The 22,240-nt window shown below is 39.1% G+C and overlaps 3 protein-coding genes across 3 annotated transcripts; 2 read left to right on the top strand and 1 right to left on the bottom strand.

Annotated features, from left to right (window-relative positions):
- Positions 1 to 5,868: 5,868 nt before the first annotated feature.
- On the top strand, positions 5,869 to 7,495 carry LOC104228031 (reticulon-like protein B9). Its single transcript, XM_009780416.2, has 5 exons — positions 5,869 to 6,033; positions 6,460 to 6,640; positions 6,756 to 6,885; positions 6,974 to 7,043; positions 7,210 to 7,495. The coding sequence occupies exons 1-5, from the start codon at positions 5,922 to 5,924 to the stop codon at positions 7,377 to 7,379; spliced, it is 663 nt and encodes a 220-aa protein (XP_009778718.1). The 5' UTR covers positions 5,869 to 5,921; the 3' UTR covers positions 7,380 to 7,495.
- Positions 7,496 to 10,458: 2,963 nt separating this feature from the next.
- LOC138889458 (uncharacterized) lies at positions 10,459 to 11,218 on the bottom strand. Its single transcript, XM_070172768.1, has 3 exons — positions 11,150 to 11,218; positions 11,018 to 11,068; positions 10,459 to 10,830 (listed from the first exon to the last, which is right to left on the bottom strand). Exons 1-3 carry the CDS (start codon positions 11,216 to 11,218, stop codon positions 10,459 to 10,461), a joined length of 492 nt encoding a protein of 163 aa, XP_070028869.1.
- Positions 11,219 to 16,040: 4,822 nt separating this feature from the next.
- LOC138889457 (uncharacterized) lies at positions 16,041 to 16,889 on the top strand. The gene is made up of 2 exons (XM_070172766.1): positions 16,041 to 16,526; positions 16,638 to 16,889. Exons 1-2 carry the CDS (start codon positions 16,041 to 16,043, stop codon positions 16,887 to 16,889), a joined length of 738 nt encoding a protein of 245 aa, XP_070028867.1.
- Positions 16,890 to 22,240: the final 5,351 nt, after the last annotated feature.

The raw sequence follows: 22,240 nt of genomic DNA, 5'->3' as shown, positions 1-22,240 counted from the left end.
GAGCTAGATATCCCGAAGACTGCTTTCAGGACTCGATATGGTCATTACGAGTTCTTTGTTATGTCATTTGGGCTGACCAATGACCCAGCAGCCTTTATGCATTTGATGCACAGTGTGTTCCAGTCGTATCTTGACTCGTTCGTCATTGTCTTTATTGATGATAGTCTGGTGTATTCCCGGAGTCGGGAAGATCTTGAGCAGCGCCTGCGGACTATGCTTCAGACTCTGAGAGAGAAGAAGTTATATGCTAAGTTCTCGAAATGTGAGTTTGGTTTGGATTCAGTGGCATTCCTAGGCCACGTGGTATCGAGTAAGGGTATTCAAGTGGATCCGAAGAAGATAGAGGCCATATAGAGTTGGCCCAGACCATCCTCAGCTACAGAGATCCACAGTTTCCTTGGCTTGGCGGGTTACTACCGCCGTTTCGTGGAAGGGTTTTCATCTATTGCAGCCCCTATGACCAGGTTGACCCAGAAGGGTGCTCCATTCTAGTGGATGGAGGAGTGTGAGGCGAGCTTTTAGAAGCTCAAGACAACTTTGACTATAACCCTAATTTTGATATTGCCTACAGGTTCGGAGTCTTATACGGTTTATTGTGATGCCTCGAGGATTGGCCTCAGATCGGTGTTGATGCAAGACGATAAGGTGATTGTCGATGCGTCCAGATAGTTGAAGGTACATGAGAAAAACTATCGTGTCCACGACCTTGAGTTAGCTGCCATTGTTCATGCCTTGAAGATCTGGCGCCATTATTTATACGGTGTGTCTTGTGAGATTTATACTGACTATCGGAGCTTGCAGCAATTGTTCAAGCAAAAGGATCTAAATTTGCGCCAGAGGAGGTGGTTAGAGTTGCTAAGGACTATGATATCATTATTTTGTATCACCCGAGCAAGGCTAATATGGTGGCCGATGCTTTGAGTCGCCGGGCAGAGAGTTTGGGGACTCTGGCTTATTTACCAGCATCGGAGAGGCCTATGGCAATGGATGTTTAGGCCTTACCCAACCAGTTTGTGATATTAGATCTTTCAAAGCCCAGTCAGGTTCTAGCTTGCGTGATTTCTCGGTCTTCCTTATTTGATAGTATCAGGGCGCGTCAGTATGATGACCCTCATTTGCTTGTCCTCGAGGACAAGGTTCAGCACGGTGATACTAGAGATGTACTATTGGTGATGATGGGATATTGAGGATGCAGGGTCGGATGTGTGTACCCAATGTTGATGGGCTTCGAGAGTTGATTCTAGAGGAGGCCCATAGTTCGCGGTTCTATCCATCCAGATGCCGCGAAGTTGTATCAAGATTTGAGACAACACTATTGGTAGAGGCGGTTGAAGAAATATATAGTTGGATTCATAGCTCGGTGTCTCAATTATCAGTAGGTGAAGTATGAGCACCAGAGACTGGGTGGGTTGCTTCAGCAGATAGAGATTTCGGAGTGGAAATGGGAGCGGATCACCATGGAATTTGTAGTTGGGCTCCCACGGACTCTGAGTAAGTTCGATGCTATTTGGGTGATTGTGGATTAGCTGACCAAGTCCCCTCATTTCATTCCTGTGTGTACTACTTATTCTTTGGAGCGGTTAGCGGAGATTTATATCCGAGAGATTGTTCGTCTACATGGTATTATAGTGTCCATCATTTCAGATAGAGGTACTCAGTTCACATCAGGGTTCTGGAGGTCCGTTCAGCATGAGTTGGGTACTCGGGTGGAGTTGAGTACAACATTTCACCCTCAGACGGGTGGACAGTCCGAGCGCACTATTCAGATTCTTGAGGATATGCTCCGTGCGTATGTGATTGAGTTTGGAGGGTCTTGGGATCTGTTCTTGCCATTGACGGAATTTGCTTACAACAACAGCTATAAGTCCAGCATTCAGATGGCACCGTATGAGGCTTTATATGGTAGGTGGTGTAGATCCCCGGTGGGTTGGTTTGAGCCGAGTGAGGCTAGATTATTGGGCACAGAGTTAGTTCAGGATGCTTTGGAGAAGGTTAAAGTGATTCGGGATAGACTCCGTACAGCCCAGTCCAGACAGAAGAGTTATGCGTACCGGAAGGTTTCTGATATTTCCTATATGGTTGGAGAGCGGGTTCTGCTTCAAGTTTCGCCTATGAAGGGCGTTATGAGATTTGGGAAGAAAGGGAACTTGAGGCTGAGGTTTATTGGCCCTTTTGAGATATTGAGGCGTGTTGGGGAGGTTGCTTATGAGCTTGCCTTACCTCGCATATTGGCAGGAGTTCATCCGGTATTTCATGTTTCGATGCTCCGGAGGTATCACGGTGATCCGTCGCACGTGTTGGATTTCAGTTCAGTCTAGTTGGACAAGGATCTATCTTATGTTGAGGAGCCAGTGGCAATATTGGACAGGCAGGTTAGAAAGTTGAGGTTAAAGAACATTGTTGTAGTAAAAGTTTAGTGGCGGGGTCAGCCGGTCGAGGAGGCGACCTGGGAGACCGAGCAGGATATGCGCAGCCATTACTATCATCTTTTCACTACTTCATGCATGTCTCTATGCTAGTTCAAAGACGAACGAATGTTTAAGTGTAGGAGGATGTGACTACCCGGCCGGTTGTCTTAAGAATTAACTCCCCGATCCCCTATTAACTTCTTTCCCCGAGTTTATTTCTGCTATTTTGATTTGCTGGGATGTTCCATTTTGAGTTTCGGAGAGTTTTGGGACATTTAGTCCCTAAATAAGAGCTTAACTGTTGGAAAGTTGGTTGTAGTCAGAACAGTATGAAGACGGCTTCGGATTGAAAATTCGATAGTTCTGTTAGCTCCGTTGGGTGATTTTTGGCTTAGGGGCGTGTTCGGATTGTGTTTTGGAGGTCCGTAGCTAATTTAGGCTTGAAATGCCGAAAGTTGAATTTTTTAAGTTTCCGGTTCGATAGTGAGATTTTGATCTGAGGATCGGAATGGAATTCCGGAAGTTGGAGTAGTTCCGTAGTGTTTAATGTGACGTGTGTGTAAAATTTCAGGTCATTCGGACGAGGTTTGATAGACTTTTTGATCGAAAGCGTATTTTTAGAGTTTTTGGAATTTTTAGGCTTGAATCCGATGAAAAATAGGTGTTTTGATGTTATTTTGAGTGTTTCGATGGTTGGAACAAGTTTGAATGATGTTTTAGGATTGGTTGGAAGGTTTGGTTGATGTCCTGGGGGCATCGGGTGTGTTTCAGATGCTCAACGAGTCATTTTTGGACTTAGAGGATTGCAGAAAATGCAGTAGGTCTCTAGTTTCGGTTTCCTTCTTCGCGTTCGCGAGTGGGGTCTCACGTTCGCGAAGAGGAGCTGGGGCTGGTGGAAGCTTAACGCTTCGCGATCGCGAAGCTGAGAGGTCGTATGCCTACGCGTTCGAGAAGAGGGTCCCGCGTTCGCGTAGGAGGGAGAAGTTTGCTATCACATTCGCGACAGGGGCATCACATTCGCGATGAAGGAAATCTGGGCCAAGTGAAGTTGTGCTTAGAGAACGCGAGGATCCTTTTCGCGAAGAAGGATTTACCTGGGCAGATTATAAAATTTCAAAGTCGAGGATTTGGCCATTTTTATTAAAACTTAAGCTTGGGAGCTCGGATTTGAGCAAGGTTTTGAGGGATTTTCAGAGATATGGATTGGGTAACGATTCTTAACTCTTTTTTGCTTGTAACCTATTAATCTAAACATGAATTCATCATTTAATTTTTGAATTTGTATGAAAATTGGGGGAAAGCTCTTAGACCAAGAATTTGAGTTTTGATTGGGGATTTGATATTGGATTGAGATAATTTTGGTATGGTTAGACTCGTGAGAGTGTGAGGATTCTGGAAATATAAATTTTACCCGATTCCGAGACGTGGGGCTGAGGGGCATTTTGGTCATTTTACCTAATTGCACGAGTTAGCTTAATATTTAATTGTAGAATCAGTTAATTGAAGTGTTATTTACATTATGAAATTGAATTGAATAGATTTGGGCCATTTGGAGTCGAGTACTCGTGGCAAGAGCGTGGTTCCGGGTTGAATTGAGCTAGTTCGAGGTAAGTGGCTTGCCTAACCTTGTGTGGGGGACCTTCCCCTTAGGATTTGGTATTATTGTTAATTGAAATGCCTTGCACGTGAGGTGATGAGTGTGTACTTGTGCTAATTGTTGAAAATTCTGTTTTTCACTAAGTAATTACTAGTATGTTATCTTTCCTATTCTTATTACTTGCACTATTAAGCATGTTGTTAGCTTAGGAAAGCATGTTTTAGAGATTTAATTACCTTATTTGCTCAAACTGCTTTACCTGAATTCTGTGCAGCATGCTAGGTTGGACTTACTTGTTTGCCTTAATATGAAATTTGACATTTCTGAATACTTTCTTGTTGCTGTTGTGTATTTACATTGGGACTATGGATGTGGGATTCCGGTAGCTTCCTCTTGTCTGTTTATATTTGGGACTACGGATGTGGGATTCCGGTAGATCCCCCTGCACATTTACATTGGAACTACGGGACTGCACCTGGTAGATTTCCCCTGTACTGAGTATTTACCTTTGGGACTATGGATCGGTATTCCGGGAGATCCCCTCGCATTATGAGTTGGACTACAGGACAGTATCCCAGGAGATCGACTGGATATTTATATTTGGGACTACAGGACGGTATCCTGGGAGATCCACGGTTGCTTTCTTTGTGCTGAGCCGTATTTTCCCTCTGTGTTTACTTTGCTTCTGTAGTAGGTGTTGTTGTCTTTTCATTCGTGTTGCATTTACTGTTGTACTTATTATACTGCTCTTTGCTATACTATCAAACTTTATATTTTTATTTAACCTCAGTAGGGCCCTGACCTTCCTCGTCACTACCCGACCGAGGTTAGGCTTGACACTTACTGAGTACCGCTGTGGTGTACTCATGTCATTTTTGCGCATGTTTTTCATGTGCAGATCCAGGTACGTCGACTCAGTCCTACCACCCGTGAGGCGAGGCGACTGCTCTAGAGACTTCGAGTTACATCTACCCAGTCCGCAGACCGAGGAGTCCCTTTCTATTCTAGCTTTTAAACATTCCCTTCTGTATTTCTTTTCCTTGTTAGATATTCTGAAGTTAGACATGTTAGATATCCAAAGGCTTGTGGTTCTGTGAGTTTCCGAATTTTGGGATAGTGTATTAGATTCTGAGAAGTTGTGTTGTATATGCCGAGCGACATTTTAAATATTGTTTCCTTCGGATATTTTTGGCTTTTTTGATTATTTCTTCCGCAAGTTTCGTTTATGTTTTGCATTTGTTAGGCTTACCTAGTCGTAGAGACTAGGTGTCGTCACGACAGTTCACGGAGGGCGAACTAGGGTCGTGACACCCTTCTTCCGAAAAAATATTTTTTAAATATATTTTTCAGTTTTAGTTTTTTAATTTATCAGTTTACAGGGTTTATGTGTTTGGAAGTTTACGGGTTTAGAAATTATAAAGTTTACGGGTTCGAAATTCTGCGGTTTTGAATGTTTAGCGGTTCAAAAGTTTATAAAATTTGTGGGTTCGGAAGGTTGTTGGTTTGAAAGTTTATGGCTTGATGTTTATTAAATCGAAATTATTTATAATTACTCTTGAGAAGTCATTATCCTTAATTTGCATACCAAACACCAGAAAATAAATAAGATTAATACATGTTTTTCAAAAAAAATATTTTCTTGAAAAATATTTTCCGTTATGCCAAACACACTCTAAGTAACAATTGTCCAAAAACAAAGAGTTACAACAGAAGGGAAAGTTTCATGTAAAGCAAATATTCCATGCCATGCTAAAGCCATTCCTTTCTTTGCTTGTATTGCTTCTACTTAATTAGCTAGCAGCCAATTAGCTTTTGAATTACAACTACTTATAAAAACTCAACTGTTCTAACTCTATCATCATCTGTTTTAGATATTAACAACTGTTCAATATAGATTTTTCCTCAAGTTATAAATCATGCCGATTTATTCTTCTGATTCTGATGATCCCCGCCCTTCAACTTCAGCACCTCCCAAAAGATTATTTGCTTGTCAAAGACCCATTCATACAATTCTTGGAGGAGGAAAAGGTGACCCTTTTTCTTTTTTTTTTGGCTGTGTTTGGTAAAAAAGAGGTTTAATGTGGAATTCATTTTCTAATTTTTAGTTACGAGAAAATATTTTCTAAGGGAAACATTCTTTATGAAAGGAGAAAAAAACTTCCCTCAGCCATGGGCGGTTTTCTTATAACTAAAATTTTCAAAATATTTAAACATATTATTAAATTTAATTCGTACTCAAAAAATAGTTCATCAAAACAATCTTTGATTTACTAATATTATGATTGATTTTTTTTATTTTTTTTGTTTTTTTTAATACATTCACTCACCAATCAATCACCGAAAAATATATTTCAGGAAGGAAAACGCTTTTCCTATAAAATGACTTTCATCAGATATTGTTACAAACAATTTCAACTAAATTGATTTTTATTTCCCCTTTTAATATCTCGACAGTTGCGGATATTCTACTATGGAGGGACAAAACAATATCAGCTGCGATTCTAATTGGATTCACAATAATTTGGTTCCTTTTTGAAGTTGTGGAGTACAACTTTGTTTCCCTTTTGTGTCACATTTCCATGATCTTGATGTTGATTCTATTCATTTGGTCTACTGGGGCTGGACTTGTTGATTGGTAATTAATTTCCAAGCAATGGATTCACAACAAGTTCATTAATTACTCCTGTTAATTATGAGTTAATTTCTTTATATGCTGATAATAATATGTTCCTCTATTTTAAATTCTTCAGGGCTCCTCCTGATTTACGCGCAATTATGATATCAGATTCGACATACAGATGGTTATGCAGAAAATTCAACTCCATTTTATCGAAGTTCTATGACATTTCATCTGGAAAAGATTTTAGAACCTTTTTTCTGGTACATATAAGATATTCTATAGTATTGCAATTTTATTCTCTTTTTGCAGTTTTTTTTTAAATAACTTATTTGGTATTTTTGGGCTCAGGCAATCACTTTCCTCTGGGTGTTGTCAGTTATTGGAAATTATTTCAGCTCTCTGAATCTGTTTTATCTTGGTAAGGTTTTTGGAATTCTGTAGTCTGTACTTCCATTCAACGGCTTTTCTTCTATAAGAATTTTACCAATTGGATATCTAATTTTTTTATAATATTTTTGTATTTTTACATTTCCTACCTAAGGAACTGTGACTTTAATCTCTGTGTGTGTTGAATGGGTTATTAGGGTTTCTGTGCCTGGCATCAATACCAGCTATGTATGAAAAGTATCAAGACGAAGTGGATTATCTAGCAAGCAAAGGGAACCAAGATATGAAGAAATTGTACAAGAAATTTGATAACAAAGTTCTTAACAAGATTCCAAGGGGACCTGTGAAGGAAAGGAAAAGATTTTGAGTCAATTACTCTATGACAAAGTTTGTTAATGGCTACATAACAGGTGTCTGAAACACTTGTAACTATTTTTTATTTAATAAATAATAAATACTATAGAAGAAAATGTGCTGCTTACTGCATTACTTGTCTTAGCAGTACTATTCTCAGGTTTAAATGCGATTCTTTCTGAAAATCAGCCCTACTTTCGCAGTAAACAACTAACCGAATTACTAATATTTCCAGCCGACCTTACGTCGCACATCATTAATGTAATCTCAATACGGAAAAAGGCCTAAACTACCCCTATCGTTTGCTAAATGGCTTACAAATACCCCATGTCCATCTATTAATCCGAAAAACCATAAGATGTTATTTCTATTAACAAAACTGCACCACGATTAATTAATGACAAAACATGAGAGGCTTTCATTAAATGATGTGGCAAATTTTCAGCGGGCCACGTGGCTATGTGGGGCTAAACCAAAAATTGGATTTTTTTTCCGAACCATTTACTTGATCCAACCCAAAGTATGTTAGAGTGAGAAGCAGTGGCGGAAGAGATGGAGTGAGAAGGGCAGACATCTTGTTGTAAGCAAATTCGCCGACGCAGTAGATGGAGAAATCGATGACGGCGATGCCAAGACCAGGGAAAGCGTGGCGGAATTGATTAGTCAACGTAGGATACTTCTTCCACTCGTTCCTCCTCCTAAAGAACTCTCATGTTGTTCCCAATAGCTTCCCCATTTTTCCGATCTTCTTCTTGATTACATCCAAATTCTTTCTCCCCCCCATTCCTCCCCTCTTTTGCGCTACTACCGCCATCAGAAGTTGACCTCCACCATCATATTAACCGCAATCACTATATTCACAATTGTAGCCGCTGTCTCTGTGACTCCATCATCGTAGCTACTGCTGCCACCACCATAGTCGTTGCTCTTATCACCTCCTCTACCCCCTTACCTATCTCACGACCATAGTCGCTGCTCCCAAATACGAATCCCCTAAAGTTACAGATAACTAAAGAAAAAGTGAGGGAAGAAATCTTTATTTTACACTATAAAATTGAATTAAAATACCTTAGATAAATCGTTGTCATCTTCGAGAAATTAGGTTAAGGGTAGTTAATTGAGAAAGAAAACTTCCTGGTGGGTGGTAAGATATCCGAATTCAATTTTGATAGGATCAGGTAAACGGGTTAATGTAATTTTATGACCCAAACAAAACCTGGGGTCGAATTAGGTAAATGGGTCGAAATAAGATGCATTTTTTGATTCAGTTCCACATAACCACGTGGTCCATTGTGTTGGATTATATATCACAGCGGAAGCAATTTCAGTATTATATTCACGTATAAATTAAATAATTAGCACATATGGAGATTATACGAGTTACCTATTGAAGCGTGAACAAAGTAAATCGATTAGTCTCCAGTTCCAGAGTAGCAAGATCACAACCTCCAGAAGCGTTCCACGGTCTTCTACGGTGTTATCCAAATAATATCTACAAAGGGAAAATTTTGGGTGGGCGAAATTCCAAGGAAAAATACAACTTAAAAACGACCATCCCTGTACCCATGTATATATAGTCACGTTTTTTAAGGTAAAACCATTTTTCAAAATCTATCGGTTTTCTTTTCCACCAAGGAAATGTTTCTTTATTTTCTATTATTTGGGGACAGTAGGAACCATAGAATTTAATTAACAAGGCTCCTTACTATGGAACTTATTTCGAACTTCGAAATTAATTTCTATCATAATAAATTATGAATTATTCCACTAAAAATTTGTAATTGTACTTCTTAGTTCAATTTTGAACTTCTTCCATAAAACCTTATTTAATTCTCCATGTTAAGATTCAGATACTAATCAATCAAACTAAATTACTAACAATTTAATTTATTGATTACTTCCTTCAGACTTCCGCTTAACTTATTTTATGTGTCGTATACAAAATTCACCAGTCGGGTTTACACACGAAAACTTATAAGCTTTCATAAAGGAGTATCATCAATCTCAAAATCGAGACATGAATTCTGTCAACTAATTATTATTTCACCAGAGTGTAATTGCAGCTTGAATCGAGGAAACCACACCCAGCTCTCTTAGGAAGTTCCCGAGCCAAATCGCCTCTTTGGCTGCCTTCGAGGCTGCCACATATTTTGCTTCCCAGAGTAAATACATTTCTTAAGGTAGACTTTCTAGAATCTTTATCTGATTAGAAATCCGAATCAGTGTACCCAATAGGTACGAGGTCATCCGAATGGTAGACTAGCATATAATCCCTAGTCCTTTTCAGATACTTGATTATATGCTTAACCGGAGTCCAATGCTCTCCGCCAGGATTAGACTGAAACATCCTAACAATGCCCACGACAAAGTAGATATCACGTCTAGTGCATAATAGCATACTTAAGACTTCTAATAGCATATGCATAAGGGATCGTTTTCATCTTTTCTATCTCTTCATCAGTTTTAGGAGACTGATCTTTTGATAGAGCAATTCCATGCCTGAAAGGAAGATATCCTTTCATGGAATCTTGCATGCTAAACCTAGAGAGTATTGTACAAATATAAAAAGCCCGGGATAAGCCTAATATCCTTTTCTTGTGATCTCGCATGAGCTTGATCCCAAGAATATGAGCCGTTTCTCCCAAATATTTCATATCGAAGTGCGTGGACAACCATTCCTTAACCAAATCCAACATGCCCACATTATTTCCTATGAGCAATATGTCATCTACATATAAGATTAAAACATCACTTTATCTCTATCCCACTTCTTGTATACACAAGACTCGTTAAGACATTGATCAAAATCAAAAGTTTTAATCACCTTGTCAAAACAAGTGTCCCATGCCCTGGATGCCTATTTCAGTCCATAAATGGACCTTTTAAGCTTACACAACATATATTCATTGTCACTTTCCACGAAACCGTCTGGTTACATCATATACATTCACTCATCAAGACTTCCATTAAGGAAATTTATCTTGACATCCATTGGCCAAATCTCATAATCATAATGAGTAGCAATGGATAAGAGAATCCTAATAGACTTACGCATGGCTACCGGCTTAAAAGTTTCTTCATAATCGATCCATTCATTCTAAGTAAACCCTTTCTTTAAAAGCTTGCACTTTTCTGTCTACACCTCTCTTTTTCTTATATAACCACTTGCATCTGATAAATTTAACCCCATCAGGTGGTTCTACAAGATCCCATACTTGATTAGAGTACATAAAATCCATATCTGATTTCGTAGCAACACCCCACTTATCAGCATTTTTATCAAGTAGTGCTTTGTCGCAATCGACAGGTTCGGTAGTGGGCTCCTCAGGGATCCTATCATATGATTCTCCCAAGAGCGTATAACAAACTGACTGTCTTGTTTCTCTCCCACTATGACTACGCACTACATCAGTTGCAACTACACCATCATGATGTTGTGGTTGAACCACATCCTTATCAGGAACCTAAGTCTCCATGCTATCCACTGGATATCAACGACTTTATCTTGTTGTGCAGTTTGCTCAACATAATTCCCACAACTTTGTGGCAATATGACTTCGGGAACTTGTTCTTGCGGGACATCAAGTATATTGATATTTTCCCACTATTAAAATGCACTGGTATATCAAATGCGACTTCCAGGGTTTGCACCTGGTCGTTTTGTTTTTCAGATGACTGAGTTTCCATTCCTTTGCTTAGTTCCTGTAAAAGAAGTTTACTTTTAGGAACATGGTTCATCAAATAGTCCTCTTTAAGAAACTTGGCATTTGTGCTAATAATTACCTTATTTTCTTTAGGACAATTGAATAAACCACCTTTTGTCCCTTTTGGATAACCCACAGAAACACACATACATCGATTATCGCCTCCAATTTATCTGTTTTTCCTTTTAGCACATATGCCAGACAACCCTAAACTCTTATATGCTGCAAACTAGGCTTGCACCCAGTCCATAATTATGTAGGGATCAATGGTATTGACTTTGAAGAAACTAAATTAAGAACGAAATTTGTTGTTTCTAAGGCATGTCTCCAAAAATACGAAGGCAAACTAGAATAACTCATTATTGTTCTAACTATTTTCATAAGAGTCATGTTTCTTCTTTTAGCTACACCATTTTGTTGTGGTGTTCTAGGTGCAGACAGTTGAGATGTAATTCCACATTCTGATAAGTAACTAATAAATTCCGTAGAGAGGTACTCCCACCACGATCAGATCGTAATGTCTTGATATATTTATTATGTCGCTTTTCAGTCTTTGTCTTAAATTCTTTGAACTTTTCAAAATATTCAAACTTTCGACGCAACAAATAAATATATCCATACTTTGAGTAATCATATGTGAAAGTCACAAAATACGCAAAGCCACCTCTTGCTTGGACATTCATTGGACCACACAAATTAGAATGAATTAACTCTAATTTATCACTTGCTCAATTTCCTTTTGAGGGAAAATTTCGTTTTATCATTTTTTTCCTCCAAACAAGATTCACAAGTTGGTAGGTCCTTCACTTTTAATGAACTTAAAGGTTCATCCTTAACCAACCTTGAAATCATGTTCAGATTTATATGACCCAAACGCAAGTGCCATAAATAAGTTTCACTCAATTCAGAAGAGCATTTTATCTTATTTGGTAAATCAATATAATTTAGTTCTTTAGGCTGCAACAGTTTAGGAATAGAATCAACAATAAAAAGACCATCAATCAATGCAGCCAAAAAGAGATAACACTTATTATGACTAATAACACATTTATCAATATCATGAAAATTAATGTTATAACCACCTCTTATAGCGCTAGAAACCGAAATTAAATTCCTTCTAACGGAAGGTACATATAATGTGTCTTTTAAAGTTAATACTCTATTACTACCAAACGAAATACTAATATTTCCTAATGCTAAAGTTGGAGTTGCCAAACCATCTGCCTGATAAACATTGACTTCTCCTCTACTTGACCGCCGCATTACCTGAAACCCCTACAAAAAAGTGCAGACATAATTAGTGGCTCCTGAATCTACACACCATGACTTGGTAGAAACAACCACTAAAGAGGTTTTAAAGACAAGTAGACGTAAATCACCTGGTTTATTATTCATCTTAGCCAAATAAGCCGGACACTGTGTCTTATGATGCCCAGTCTTCTTGCAGTGATAACACTTGCCCTTAGGCTTTTTCACACCAGCAGTTGCACCTCAAACAGAGGGTTTTTGGCCCTTTTCTTCTTCTGCCCACCTCTCCGCATAGAAGAATAACCTATCTCAAAATTTAGTGCCACAGGAGGAGCTTGTTTCTTGATAATAGTCTCTGCCGACTGCAGCTCATTCAGCAATTTCACAAGTGACAAATCCATTTTGTTCATGTTTGTTATAATTCAGGCGAAACTACTGAAAACTATCAGGTAGTCTGTAGGATCATCTCAACTTGCATATATATATCAATATTAGCTCTAAAGACCTCCAGTTCATTCAGAAGACTCATCATCTTCAGAACATGGTCCCTAAAAGATGAACCTTTAACCATTTTGGTATTTAGAAGAGCTTTCATGGTAATCTGCTTAGCCGCACGATTCTGATCTCCAAACATCTCTTTGAGATTTTCAAGAATCTCACAAGCAAACTCTATAGACTGATGCTGATGTTGCAGAACATTCGACATAGATGCCTGATAAGTGGGAATTTTGACTACTTATTAGTGCCTTTTAACTTTTGTTTTGGTCTAAAAACGCTTAATTGTGTTCCCAAAACTTATGAGATGTGCTAAATTCCAGGAATATTGGAAGATGGACTACCAAGATGAAATCCAACTCAAAAAGGAGTAATCTGAACTCAAGGCCATAAAAGGCACAGAAGCCCAAAATTGCGGACCATAGAATATCATCTACGGCTGCAGAAGATGAAGGAAAAGCCATCAGAATTTTGTGCAAAATGCAATCCGCACATGAATTGTGCAGCCACAAACAAAAGCTAAGACCAAAAGTTCAGAGAATGTGCATTCCAGGTTTCCCAGAAGTGCGGACCGCGCAACAATTGTTCAGCCGCAGAAGAAGAGTTATGTGGTCGCAGAAGTAAAAGTGCGGACTGCAGAAGAGCAAGATGTGGCCGCAATTACAATTATGCAGACCGTAGAAAGAGTGCATTGCGTCCGCATATCAAAATTATGAGGCCGCAGATTTCCAATCCTGACAACTTCAAGACTTCTGCAGACCGCACATGAAATTGTGTGGCAGAACCTCCCGAAGGGCATTTTTGTCTGAAATTTCCTGTCCTGTATAAATAGACGAGTTTTACAATCTTAGGTCATCTTTTGACATCAGCATCTACAGTAGTCGTTTCTCTTTACTTCCTTTAGTAGTTTTTCATATTTGGGGATATTTTAACTTTGATTTTATCATTTTAATTTTGAAATATGAGTTTAATTACCATTTCTTCTTCCATTTCTTCAATTTCAAACATGAGTAGCTAGATTTTTACTAGGGTTATGACCTAACCCTAGTATGTAAACCTTATGGTGTTTAATTTAATGCTTATTTATGATTGGGTGTTTATTATTTAGCCTTGTTCATGCTTTAATTTGTTGAATTAATGGTTGCAAATATTAGTTCATGCCTATTTGACTTAGTCTCTACTTGAGAAAGAGATACTTAGTCTAGGAAAACTTGGCTAACAAGGAATTGGGTCAATTGAGAGATTGATAATCCCAATTAAAGGGTTCAACTTAGAGATAGTAATAATCCAACTTGAGATTTTATCAACCGTTTTGTGCAATACCCATTTGGTTTTGAGAAAGCCAAATTGGGCAAAATCACTCTCTGACTGAGAGGTATGAGTGGGTAATTGAGTGTTGATAGCTATAATACACCTCGACCAACAAAACAAGTATTAAGATTTATATCCCATTAGGCAAACACCTAGGTGACGGTCATAGCCATAGGATTTTTACAAAACTTGAAAAACAACAAAAATAATTTCTTAGTTTCAATTCTTAATTTGCAATCTTAGTCTAAATTAGACATAGAACCAACCCCAATTTGTGGAATTATAAATTGAGATAGTTCAAACTCAAATCCTACAATATATACTCCTAACTCCCACTTATAGTTCCCTGTGAAATTCGACCCCGACTCCTTGTTGGGTATTACTATTGCAATCGACCATTTCATAACCTTGATTTGAGTGTGAACTTGGACGAGATCAATTTTTGGCACCATTGCCGTGGAGCTAAAAATTGATTTAGCTATGTATTGGGTTTTGTGTGTGGATTGTCTTCTTTTCCTTCCTTGTTACTGATTTTTGTGAATCAATTGTAGGTACCACAATGGCAAACAACAATGATCAACTCGGAAACATACCATTAGGGGATGTGGATGTTGATGATGACCATGTTGATGAGGTTTCTCATAAACCTCAAGCAAATAGAAGTGGTCGAGAGCCTTAAGACAACGTCCTAGTTCTACCCCCACCTCCACCAAGAGTGGCTCCTCACCGGGTGTTGCCGAATGAAGTGTATGCAAGTGCCATAGTCCTACCCCGTATTAGGGCGGGAAACTTTCAAATCACAAATGTAATGCTCACATTGCTAGAGCAACGAGGATTCTTCACCGGGGCTCCGAGTCAAAATGCATCAAACACTTGAAGGGGTTTGTGTACACTTGTTGGGGGAGTAAATAGACAAATGTCTCTGAGGATGCTTTAAGGTTAAGTCTATTTCCCTTTTCTCTATGGGGAAAATCCTTAGATTGGTTGGAGAGATTGCCAAACCATTCCATCCATACGTGGGATGAGTTGGCAGAGAAATTTATTTCCAAGTTCTTTTCTCCTGGGCATATGGCTACTCTTGGAGATGAGATTCTAGCATTCAAACAAGAGCCCAATGAGCCGTTACATGAGATATGGGAGCGGTATAGCCCAACGGTCAAAGAGTTCCCCAATAACGACATGACGAAAACTATGATTAAACAAACTTTCTATCAGGGGATCAACACGACCAATCAGTGCGTGGTAAATTAACCTGCCGGTGGAAATTTCATGACAACGCCATATGCGAAAGCTTGTAAGATTTCAGATTAAATGGTAGACACATTATCGGCATGACAAAGTTGGGGTAACGTGTTGCAAGGTGATCCAAATATGATTCACTTTCATAAAGAGTTGCATGATCATAGGCAAGCCATTGCCGAATTGATCACCACGATGAATCAATTAGCAAAGGCTCAACTTCAACAAGTGCAAATTCCTGAGCAAGTCAATGCCATATAGGGAGTAAGCATGATGGTGAACAAAAGAAGGACCAAGGGTCCACAAGCGCAAAACCTAATGGAGAATTATGTGCAAGAAGATAGTGGTTTTGATCAAGATGAATCTTACAATGAACAAGAGGAGGAAGTGCAATATGTGAACAAGTTTCGAGGGAAAAGAAACAACTCTCAAGGCCCGAATCAACAACAATGGCAACCTCAAAGTAGTCAAGGTAATTGGAATTCTACCAACCAAGGTAATTCGAGTGGTGGCAACAATTAAGGAAATTGGCATAATAACAACAATCAAGGAAATTGGAGTGGAGGAAATAACCAAGGTAATTGGAGTGGCAAAATCAAGGATATTGGGGAGGCAACCATCAAGGGGGGTGGAACAATAATCAAGGCAATAGGGGGTCGGGCTTTTAAAGACCCCCGATGTATCAACAACTGAGCAACCCGCCTCCTTATCCATCCCATGGTCCAAGTTCTTCTAATAATGAAATGGGGCATATTGAGAACATGTTCAAGCAAATGAAGGAGAAGAATGTTGATTCTGATGCCCAACTTGCCTCCCACAATACATCTATCGATAACTTGGAAGTTCAAATGGGGCAAATCTCTCAAGCTCCAAATACTCGTTCTAAGGGGGCACTACCAAGTGACACGGTGGTGAACCTAAAGGGTAGGAACAACATAGGACATGCCATGGCCATTACTACAAGGAGTGGAAAAGGTGGGAATGCACCTACCTCTAGTCAAAGGAAACTTATAGATGATGAGCAAGTGGTACAAGGAGATGAGGCCCCGAACAATGTGGTGCAAGCAAATAATGAAATGCAGATTGATATTGATAACAATGTGGAAAAGACTCAAGAGAAAGTGAACCCGTCTAGGGATCATGTTATTGACATACCGGAAATGGTAATATAAAAGGCTAAGGTACCATTGCCTAAGACTCCTCCTCTATATACTCAAAGGCTTGCCAAGAAAAATGGCAAAAATCAATTTAAAAAGTTCATTGACATGATGAAGAGTATATCAATCAATGTGCCATTAGTTGAAGTTTTGGAGAAAATGCCCGGTTATGCAAAGTTTATGAAGGATTTGGTGAAAAAGAAGTGGTCAATGAATTTTGAAACTATCAAAGTCACTCATCAAGTGAGTGCAATTGTGCATTCAATGGCTCCTAAATTGGAAGATCCTGGTGCTTTCACAATCCCTGGTACCATTGGAAGTGTCGAGTTTGCTAAAGCGCTTTGTGATCTTGGGCAAGTATCAATTTGATGCCCTATTCGGTTTTTAAGACATTGGGAATTGGGCAACCAAGACCCACATCTGTGAGATTACAAATGGCCAATTGTACCATGAAGAGACCCTTGGGAGTGATTGAGGATTTTTTGGTTTGTGTTGATAAATTCATTCTTCCGGAGGATTTTGTCATTCTTGATTGTGAGGTTGACTATGAGGTGCCGATTATTCTTAGTAGACCTTTCCTTGCTATGGGGAAGGATTTTGTTGATGTGAAAGCCGGAGAACTTACCTTCCAGGTTGGTGATGAAAAAGTGTTTTTCCATGTGTGTAAGTCCATGAGGCAACCCAATAGCAATAAGGTATGTTCTTTCATGGATTTGGTGACCCATGTGATTGTGGATGAAACAAGTGTTGTGATGAATTTTGATGATACATTGGAGGCTATCTTGCTCAACTTTGATGATGACGAGATAGATGGCTTCGTGGAATGCATAAACTCTTTGCAAGGAATGTGGTCGTATACTTATGAACCACGCAAATTGTCCTTGGATCTTGAAAATAGGACAACTCCTCCTATAAAGCCTTCAATTGAAGAGCCTCCTATCTTGGAGTTGAAGTCATTACCTCCACATCTTTAGTATGAATTTCTTGGCCCTTCTTATACTTTACCGATTATTCTTTCCTCTTGTTTGACTAACGTGTAGGTAGATTCTACATTGGGGGTGCTACAAAAGAGGAAGAAGGCTATTGGATGGATATTGGCAGATATTCGGGGGATAAGCTATGCATTTTGCATGCACAAGATTAACTTGGAGAAAGGTGCCAAACCATCTATTGAACATCAAAGGAGACTCAATAAAGCCATGCAAGAGGTTGTCAAAAAGGATATCATCAAGTGGTTGGATGTCGGGGTTGTCTACCCCATTTCCGATAGTTCGTGGACTTCTCCGGTTCAATGTGTCCCAAAGAAAGGGGTCATGACGGTGGTCACCAATGACAAGAATAAGTTGATTCCTACAAGAATAGTGACTGGGTGGATAGTGTGTATGGACTATCATAAGCTCAACAAAGTCATAAGAAAGGACCATTTTCTACTTCCCTTCCTAGATCAAATGCTTGATAGATTGGCCGGTCGTGCTTTCTATTATTTCCCTGATGGGTATTCCGGCTACAACCAAATTCTTATTGCTCTGGAGGATCAAGAGGAAACTACAGTTACATGTCCTAATTGTACTTTTGCCTTCAAGCAGATGCCATTTGGGTTGTGCAATGCACCATCGACTTTTCAAAGGTGTATGATGTCGATCTTCACGGACATGGTGGAGGATTACCTTGAAGTTTTCATGGATGACTTCTTGGTGGTCGGGAATTCTTTTGATGATTGTCTCGCAAACTTGGATAAAGTGTTGGAAAGATGTGAGGAAACAAATTCGGTAATAAATTGGGGAAATTATCATTTCATGGTCAATGAAGGCATTGTCTTTGGCCACAAGATCTCAAAGAATGGCATTGAAGTCGACAAGGAAAAGATTGAGGTGATTTCTAAACTTCCACTTCCAACTTCGGTGAAAGGCGTGCGGAGTTTCTTAGGCCACGCGAGGTTTTACTGACGTTTCATCAAGGATTTCTCTGAAGTGGTGAACCCGTTGTGCAAGCTTTTGGAGAAAGATACTAAGTTCCACTTCAATGATGATTGCTTGGTAGATTTCGAATTACTAAAGTTCAAGTTGACTACTACTCCCATTATTACCGTTACAAATTGGAGTATTCCTTTTGAGCTCATATGCGATGCAAGTGATGTAGCGGTTGGGGCTGTTTTGGGGCAACACATCAACATGATTTTTCATCCGGTCTACTATGCTAGTAAGACCATGAATAGTGCCCAAATCAAACATACCATTACGGAGAAAGAGATCCTTGTCATTGTATTTGCTATTAAGAAGTTCCGCCCTTACTTGATGGGTGCAAAAGTGATTGTCCACATGGATCATGCGGCACTTCGTTATCTTATGAGCAAGAAAGATTCCAAAGCCCAATTGATGAGATGGGTGCTTTTATTGCAAGAATTTGATATTGACATCCAAGATCGAAAAGGGAGTGAAAATCAAGTGGCGGACCACTTGTCTCGTTTGGAGGAGGAGGGGAGGCCGCATGATGGCCTTGAAATCAATGACTCCTTCCCCAATGAACAACTTTTGGCTATTTCAATGAAGGAGGTGCCATGGTTTGCGAATCTAGCAAATTTTCTTGTGAGTGGTATCATCCCGAATGAGTTCTCTTCAAACCAAAGGAAGAATCTCAAACAATATTGTCAAGACTATTATTGGGATGAACCATACCTTTTCTGGATTTACACGGATGGGGTGATTAGAAGATTTGTACCGGAGGAGGAGCAATGTGAAATACTTGGGCTTGTCATTCTTCACCATATGGTGGTCACCATGGTGGAGCAAGAACGACTGCCAAAGTGCTAAGCTACGGTTTCTATTGGCCCACTCTTTAAAATGATGCAAGTGATCTAGTCAAGCTGTGTGATGAATGTCAAAGGGCCAGTGGAATCTCAAAGAAAAATAAAATGCCCCTCACCCCCATTTTGGAGATTGATATTTTCGATGTATGAGGCATTGACTTCATGGGTCCTTTTGTGAGTACTTGTGGGAATACCTACATCTTGGTCGCGTTAATTATGTGTCCAAATGGGTTGAGGCTATTGCTCTACCCAAAAACGAGGCAAGAAGTATGGTCGCATTCTTGAAGAAGAATATTTTCACAAGGTTTGGTACTCCGCGAGCTATCATAAGCGATGGAGGGGTCACATTTTTGCAACAAAGCGTTCGACACCTTACTCACCAAGTATGGTGTCACTCATAAAGTCATGACTCCTTGTCATCCACAAGCAAGCGGTCAAGTGAAAGTCTCCAACCGGGAGATAAAGACTATTTTGTCCAAAACAGTGAATGCTAACCGGACGGATTGGTCCAAGAAACTTGATGATGTTTAATGGGCTTACTGGACGACATATAAAACACCTATCGGAATGTCTCCATACCAGTCGGTATTCGATAAAGCTTGTCATCTTCTGGTGGAACTTGAGCACAAAGCCATGTGGGCTTTAAAGAAGTTGAATCTTGATTGGGATGTCGCCACCAACTTGAGGGTGGCACACTTGAATGAGTCGTGTAGACATGTGATTTTGGACCCTCCCCGAGATTTCACCAATTTTAGCGTAAAATATTTAGTTTAAGCTTAATATCGATATTTCAATTAGTTTTGACTCTTTTACTTTATTTTATAAAAAAATAAAAATTACAAAAATATTTCCTCTTTGTAGTTGCTTTTAGTTTATTACTTTTCGTAAAAATAAAAATACAAAAAATGGTACCTTATTTTTATTTTAGTATGATATTTGAAAAATACCAAAAAATAGGTTTGTTTTAACAGTTGGTCTTATTTTAATAGTTATTTTATTTAAGTAGGATTAATTAGTAAATAAGGTAGTATTTTTATTCTTGTTCACGGAGAAAAGAATAAAATTTGGGCTCAAACAACCCATTTTAAGCCTAATTTTCGGACCTATCCCATAATTTCTAAGCCCATAATTCCTAGGCTCATACCCCTTAACCTAAAAAAAACTACAAAAAACTAGCCCTAAAATACAAAGACTAGACCTAGGACCTGGATGGGATGAAATTCGCCGTTCAACACAACACAAACCCTTGGGATCTTCTTCTTCATTCCAACAATACAAGACCAAGGGACCTAAGGCAAAAAATATGAAAGAGATCCCTAAGCTAGCAATCCGCCGTTACACCTAAACCCCACCCCAAAAATGACCCTTCACTCCTCCTCTCCCCAGCAGCGGCGAACCTGTCGGAACACACAAACGAAAACCCTCCCCCCAGCGAGAATCTCGCTCAGTCGTTACACACCACTAATACCACGATCGCCGGACAGAAACATAGACGAGTGACAAGGAACAAGAGTTGAACAGCTCACCCGTCGTCATCTTCTTCACATCACAGAGCCTTGGACAAAATTCTCCATAGACACCAACCATAAAGCTCAGTGCCCTTGATCCACTGCTTGAAACCTCCATCGAAACAACGTGAAATAGCCCGAAACAACTCTGAATCGCGAGTCACTGTTAAGGAGACCGTTGGTTTTGTCTTTCTGGTTTAGTTCGAGTTTTCCGACGAGCTTCGAGGTCGTCGGAGGTCGTTGTCCATGGAGTCTGTTTCAATCATACGTCGAGGTACTATCTATTGGTTTCCGGTTCGAGTTCCGTCCGGGGTTCTAGCGGTTTGAAAGACTGTGGATTGCTGCTAGATTTTGTTGATGAGTCTGCCAATCTCTGTTATTAGCTCCACAAGATTTTTGGCTTGATTTAAGGTAACATCCAAGCTTTCTGTTATGGTATTACAATTTTGTTAGATTTTAATGTCTTATGTTGTATCTTACGTTTTATCGCCATTCTTATGGCTGTAAATTAAGTGAGATGTAATTATTTTCAACTGCTCTTCAGGCGTATGGATAAATTTTGTTCATGGATTGTTCTTCTCTTGATTGAACTTTCAGTTTAGCTTTAAAAAATAGTTCAATTTGTGTGTTAAAATGGAGGATATGTTGGATATCAGTAGTGAATTTATGGTGATACTAAATGACTACTGTGATGAATGCACTTGTTGTGATTTTTCTTCTAATATAAAAATATATGAATGAGATTGGGACCATGTATGCAAGGTTTTAAATCTGCAAAATAAGGATGCTAGTGCTTTACTCTCGTGCTAGACTTTGAATCGGCCCATTTTGGAGACTGATAATGATTAAGTCGAGCACTGATTTTAGTTCAAATTAGATTATGTGAATAGAATCAAACTTAGAAAAAATAAATATTTGTAGACAACGCTTTAGACGAATTTTAATTTATCATTGTGATTGTGCACACGTTAATCACGATTCCAAAAGCCAAATCGAACTATGCGTTCGCGCAACTTCGACCAAACTTTCGCAATAATAATAAATTTGTTATTAATATAGTCCACTTTAATTAGATGTAGTTTTTTAGGCCGAGATGTGCCATCCATAATTGAATCTCTATGGCCCTCATGTAAATTTTATAACTTAGACATTAAAATGATATTCGGAGTTGGCTCCAGGCACGTTTAATCTACCATCGTAGTTGTGTACACATTCGCGTGACATAATTACGGTTCTAAAAAACAAAACCAGAGTATGTGTTCGCGCAACTTTGGCCAAACTTTCTTAATTACTTTAAAGCGTTACTAATTGTGGACACATTCACGTGATATGATTTTTGACGCGCCAAACAAATGGGTACATGTACGTGTGACCTATTTTAAGATAACTTTCTTAATTAAAAAAGG

The sequence above is a fragment of the Nicotiana sylvestris genome, chromosome 4 (genome assembly GCF_000393655.2).
Source record: "Nicotiana sylvestris chromosome 4, ASM39365v2, whole genome shotgun sequence".
Taxonomy (NCBI): Eukaryota; Viridiplantae; Streptophyta; class Magnoliopsida; order Solanales; family Solanaceae; genus Nicotiana; species Nicotiana sylvestris.
Note: the sequence above shows the minus strand (reverse complement) of the source record. Positions and strands in the feature narration are given on the sequence as shown.

What these genes read in the sequence shown, in the direction of transcription:
- LOC104228031 (XM_009780416.2), top strand. Translation starts at nt 5,922, where the DNA reads ATGCCGATTTATTCTTCTGATTCTGATGATCCCCGCCCTTCAACTTCA. An exon ending in GGGGCTGGACTTGTTGATTG is followed by an intron (nt 6,641 to 6,755) that starts GTAATTAATTTC and finishes TAAATTCTTCAG; the next exon opens with GGCTCCTCCTGATTTACGCG. An exon ending in TCTGAATCTGTTTTATCTTG is followed by an intron (nt 7,044 to 7,209) that starts GTAAGGTTTTTG and finishes ATGGGTTATTAG; the next exon opens with GGTTTCTGTGCCTGGCATCA.
- LOC138889458 (XM_070172768.1), bottom strand. Translation starts at nt 11,218, where the DNA reads ATGTGTGTTTCTGTGGGTTATCCAAAAGGGACAAAAGGTGGTTTATTC. An exon ending in ATTGTCCTAAAGAAAATAAG is followed by an intron (nt 11,069 to 11,149) that starts GTAATTATTAGC and finishes CTTCTTTTACAG; the next exon opens with GAACTAAGCAAAGGAATGGA. An exon ending in CTGAAAAACAAAACGACCAG is followed by an intron (nt 10,831 to 11,017) that starts GTGCAAACCCTG and finishes ATGGAGACTTAG; the next exon opens with GTTCCTGATAAGGATGTGGT.
- LOC138889457 (XM_070172766.1), top strand. Translation starts at nt 16,041, where the DNA reads ATGTATCAACAACTGAGCAACCCGCCTCCTTATCCATCCCATGGTCCA. An exon ending in TTATTGACATACCGGAAATG is followed by an intron (nt 16,527 to 16,637) that starts GTAATATAAAAG and finishes GACATGATGAAG; the next exon opens with AGTATATCAATCAATGTGCC.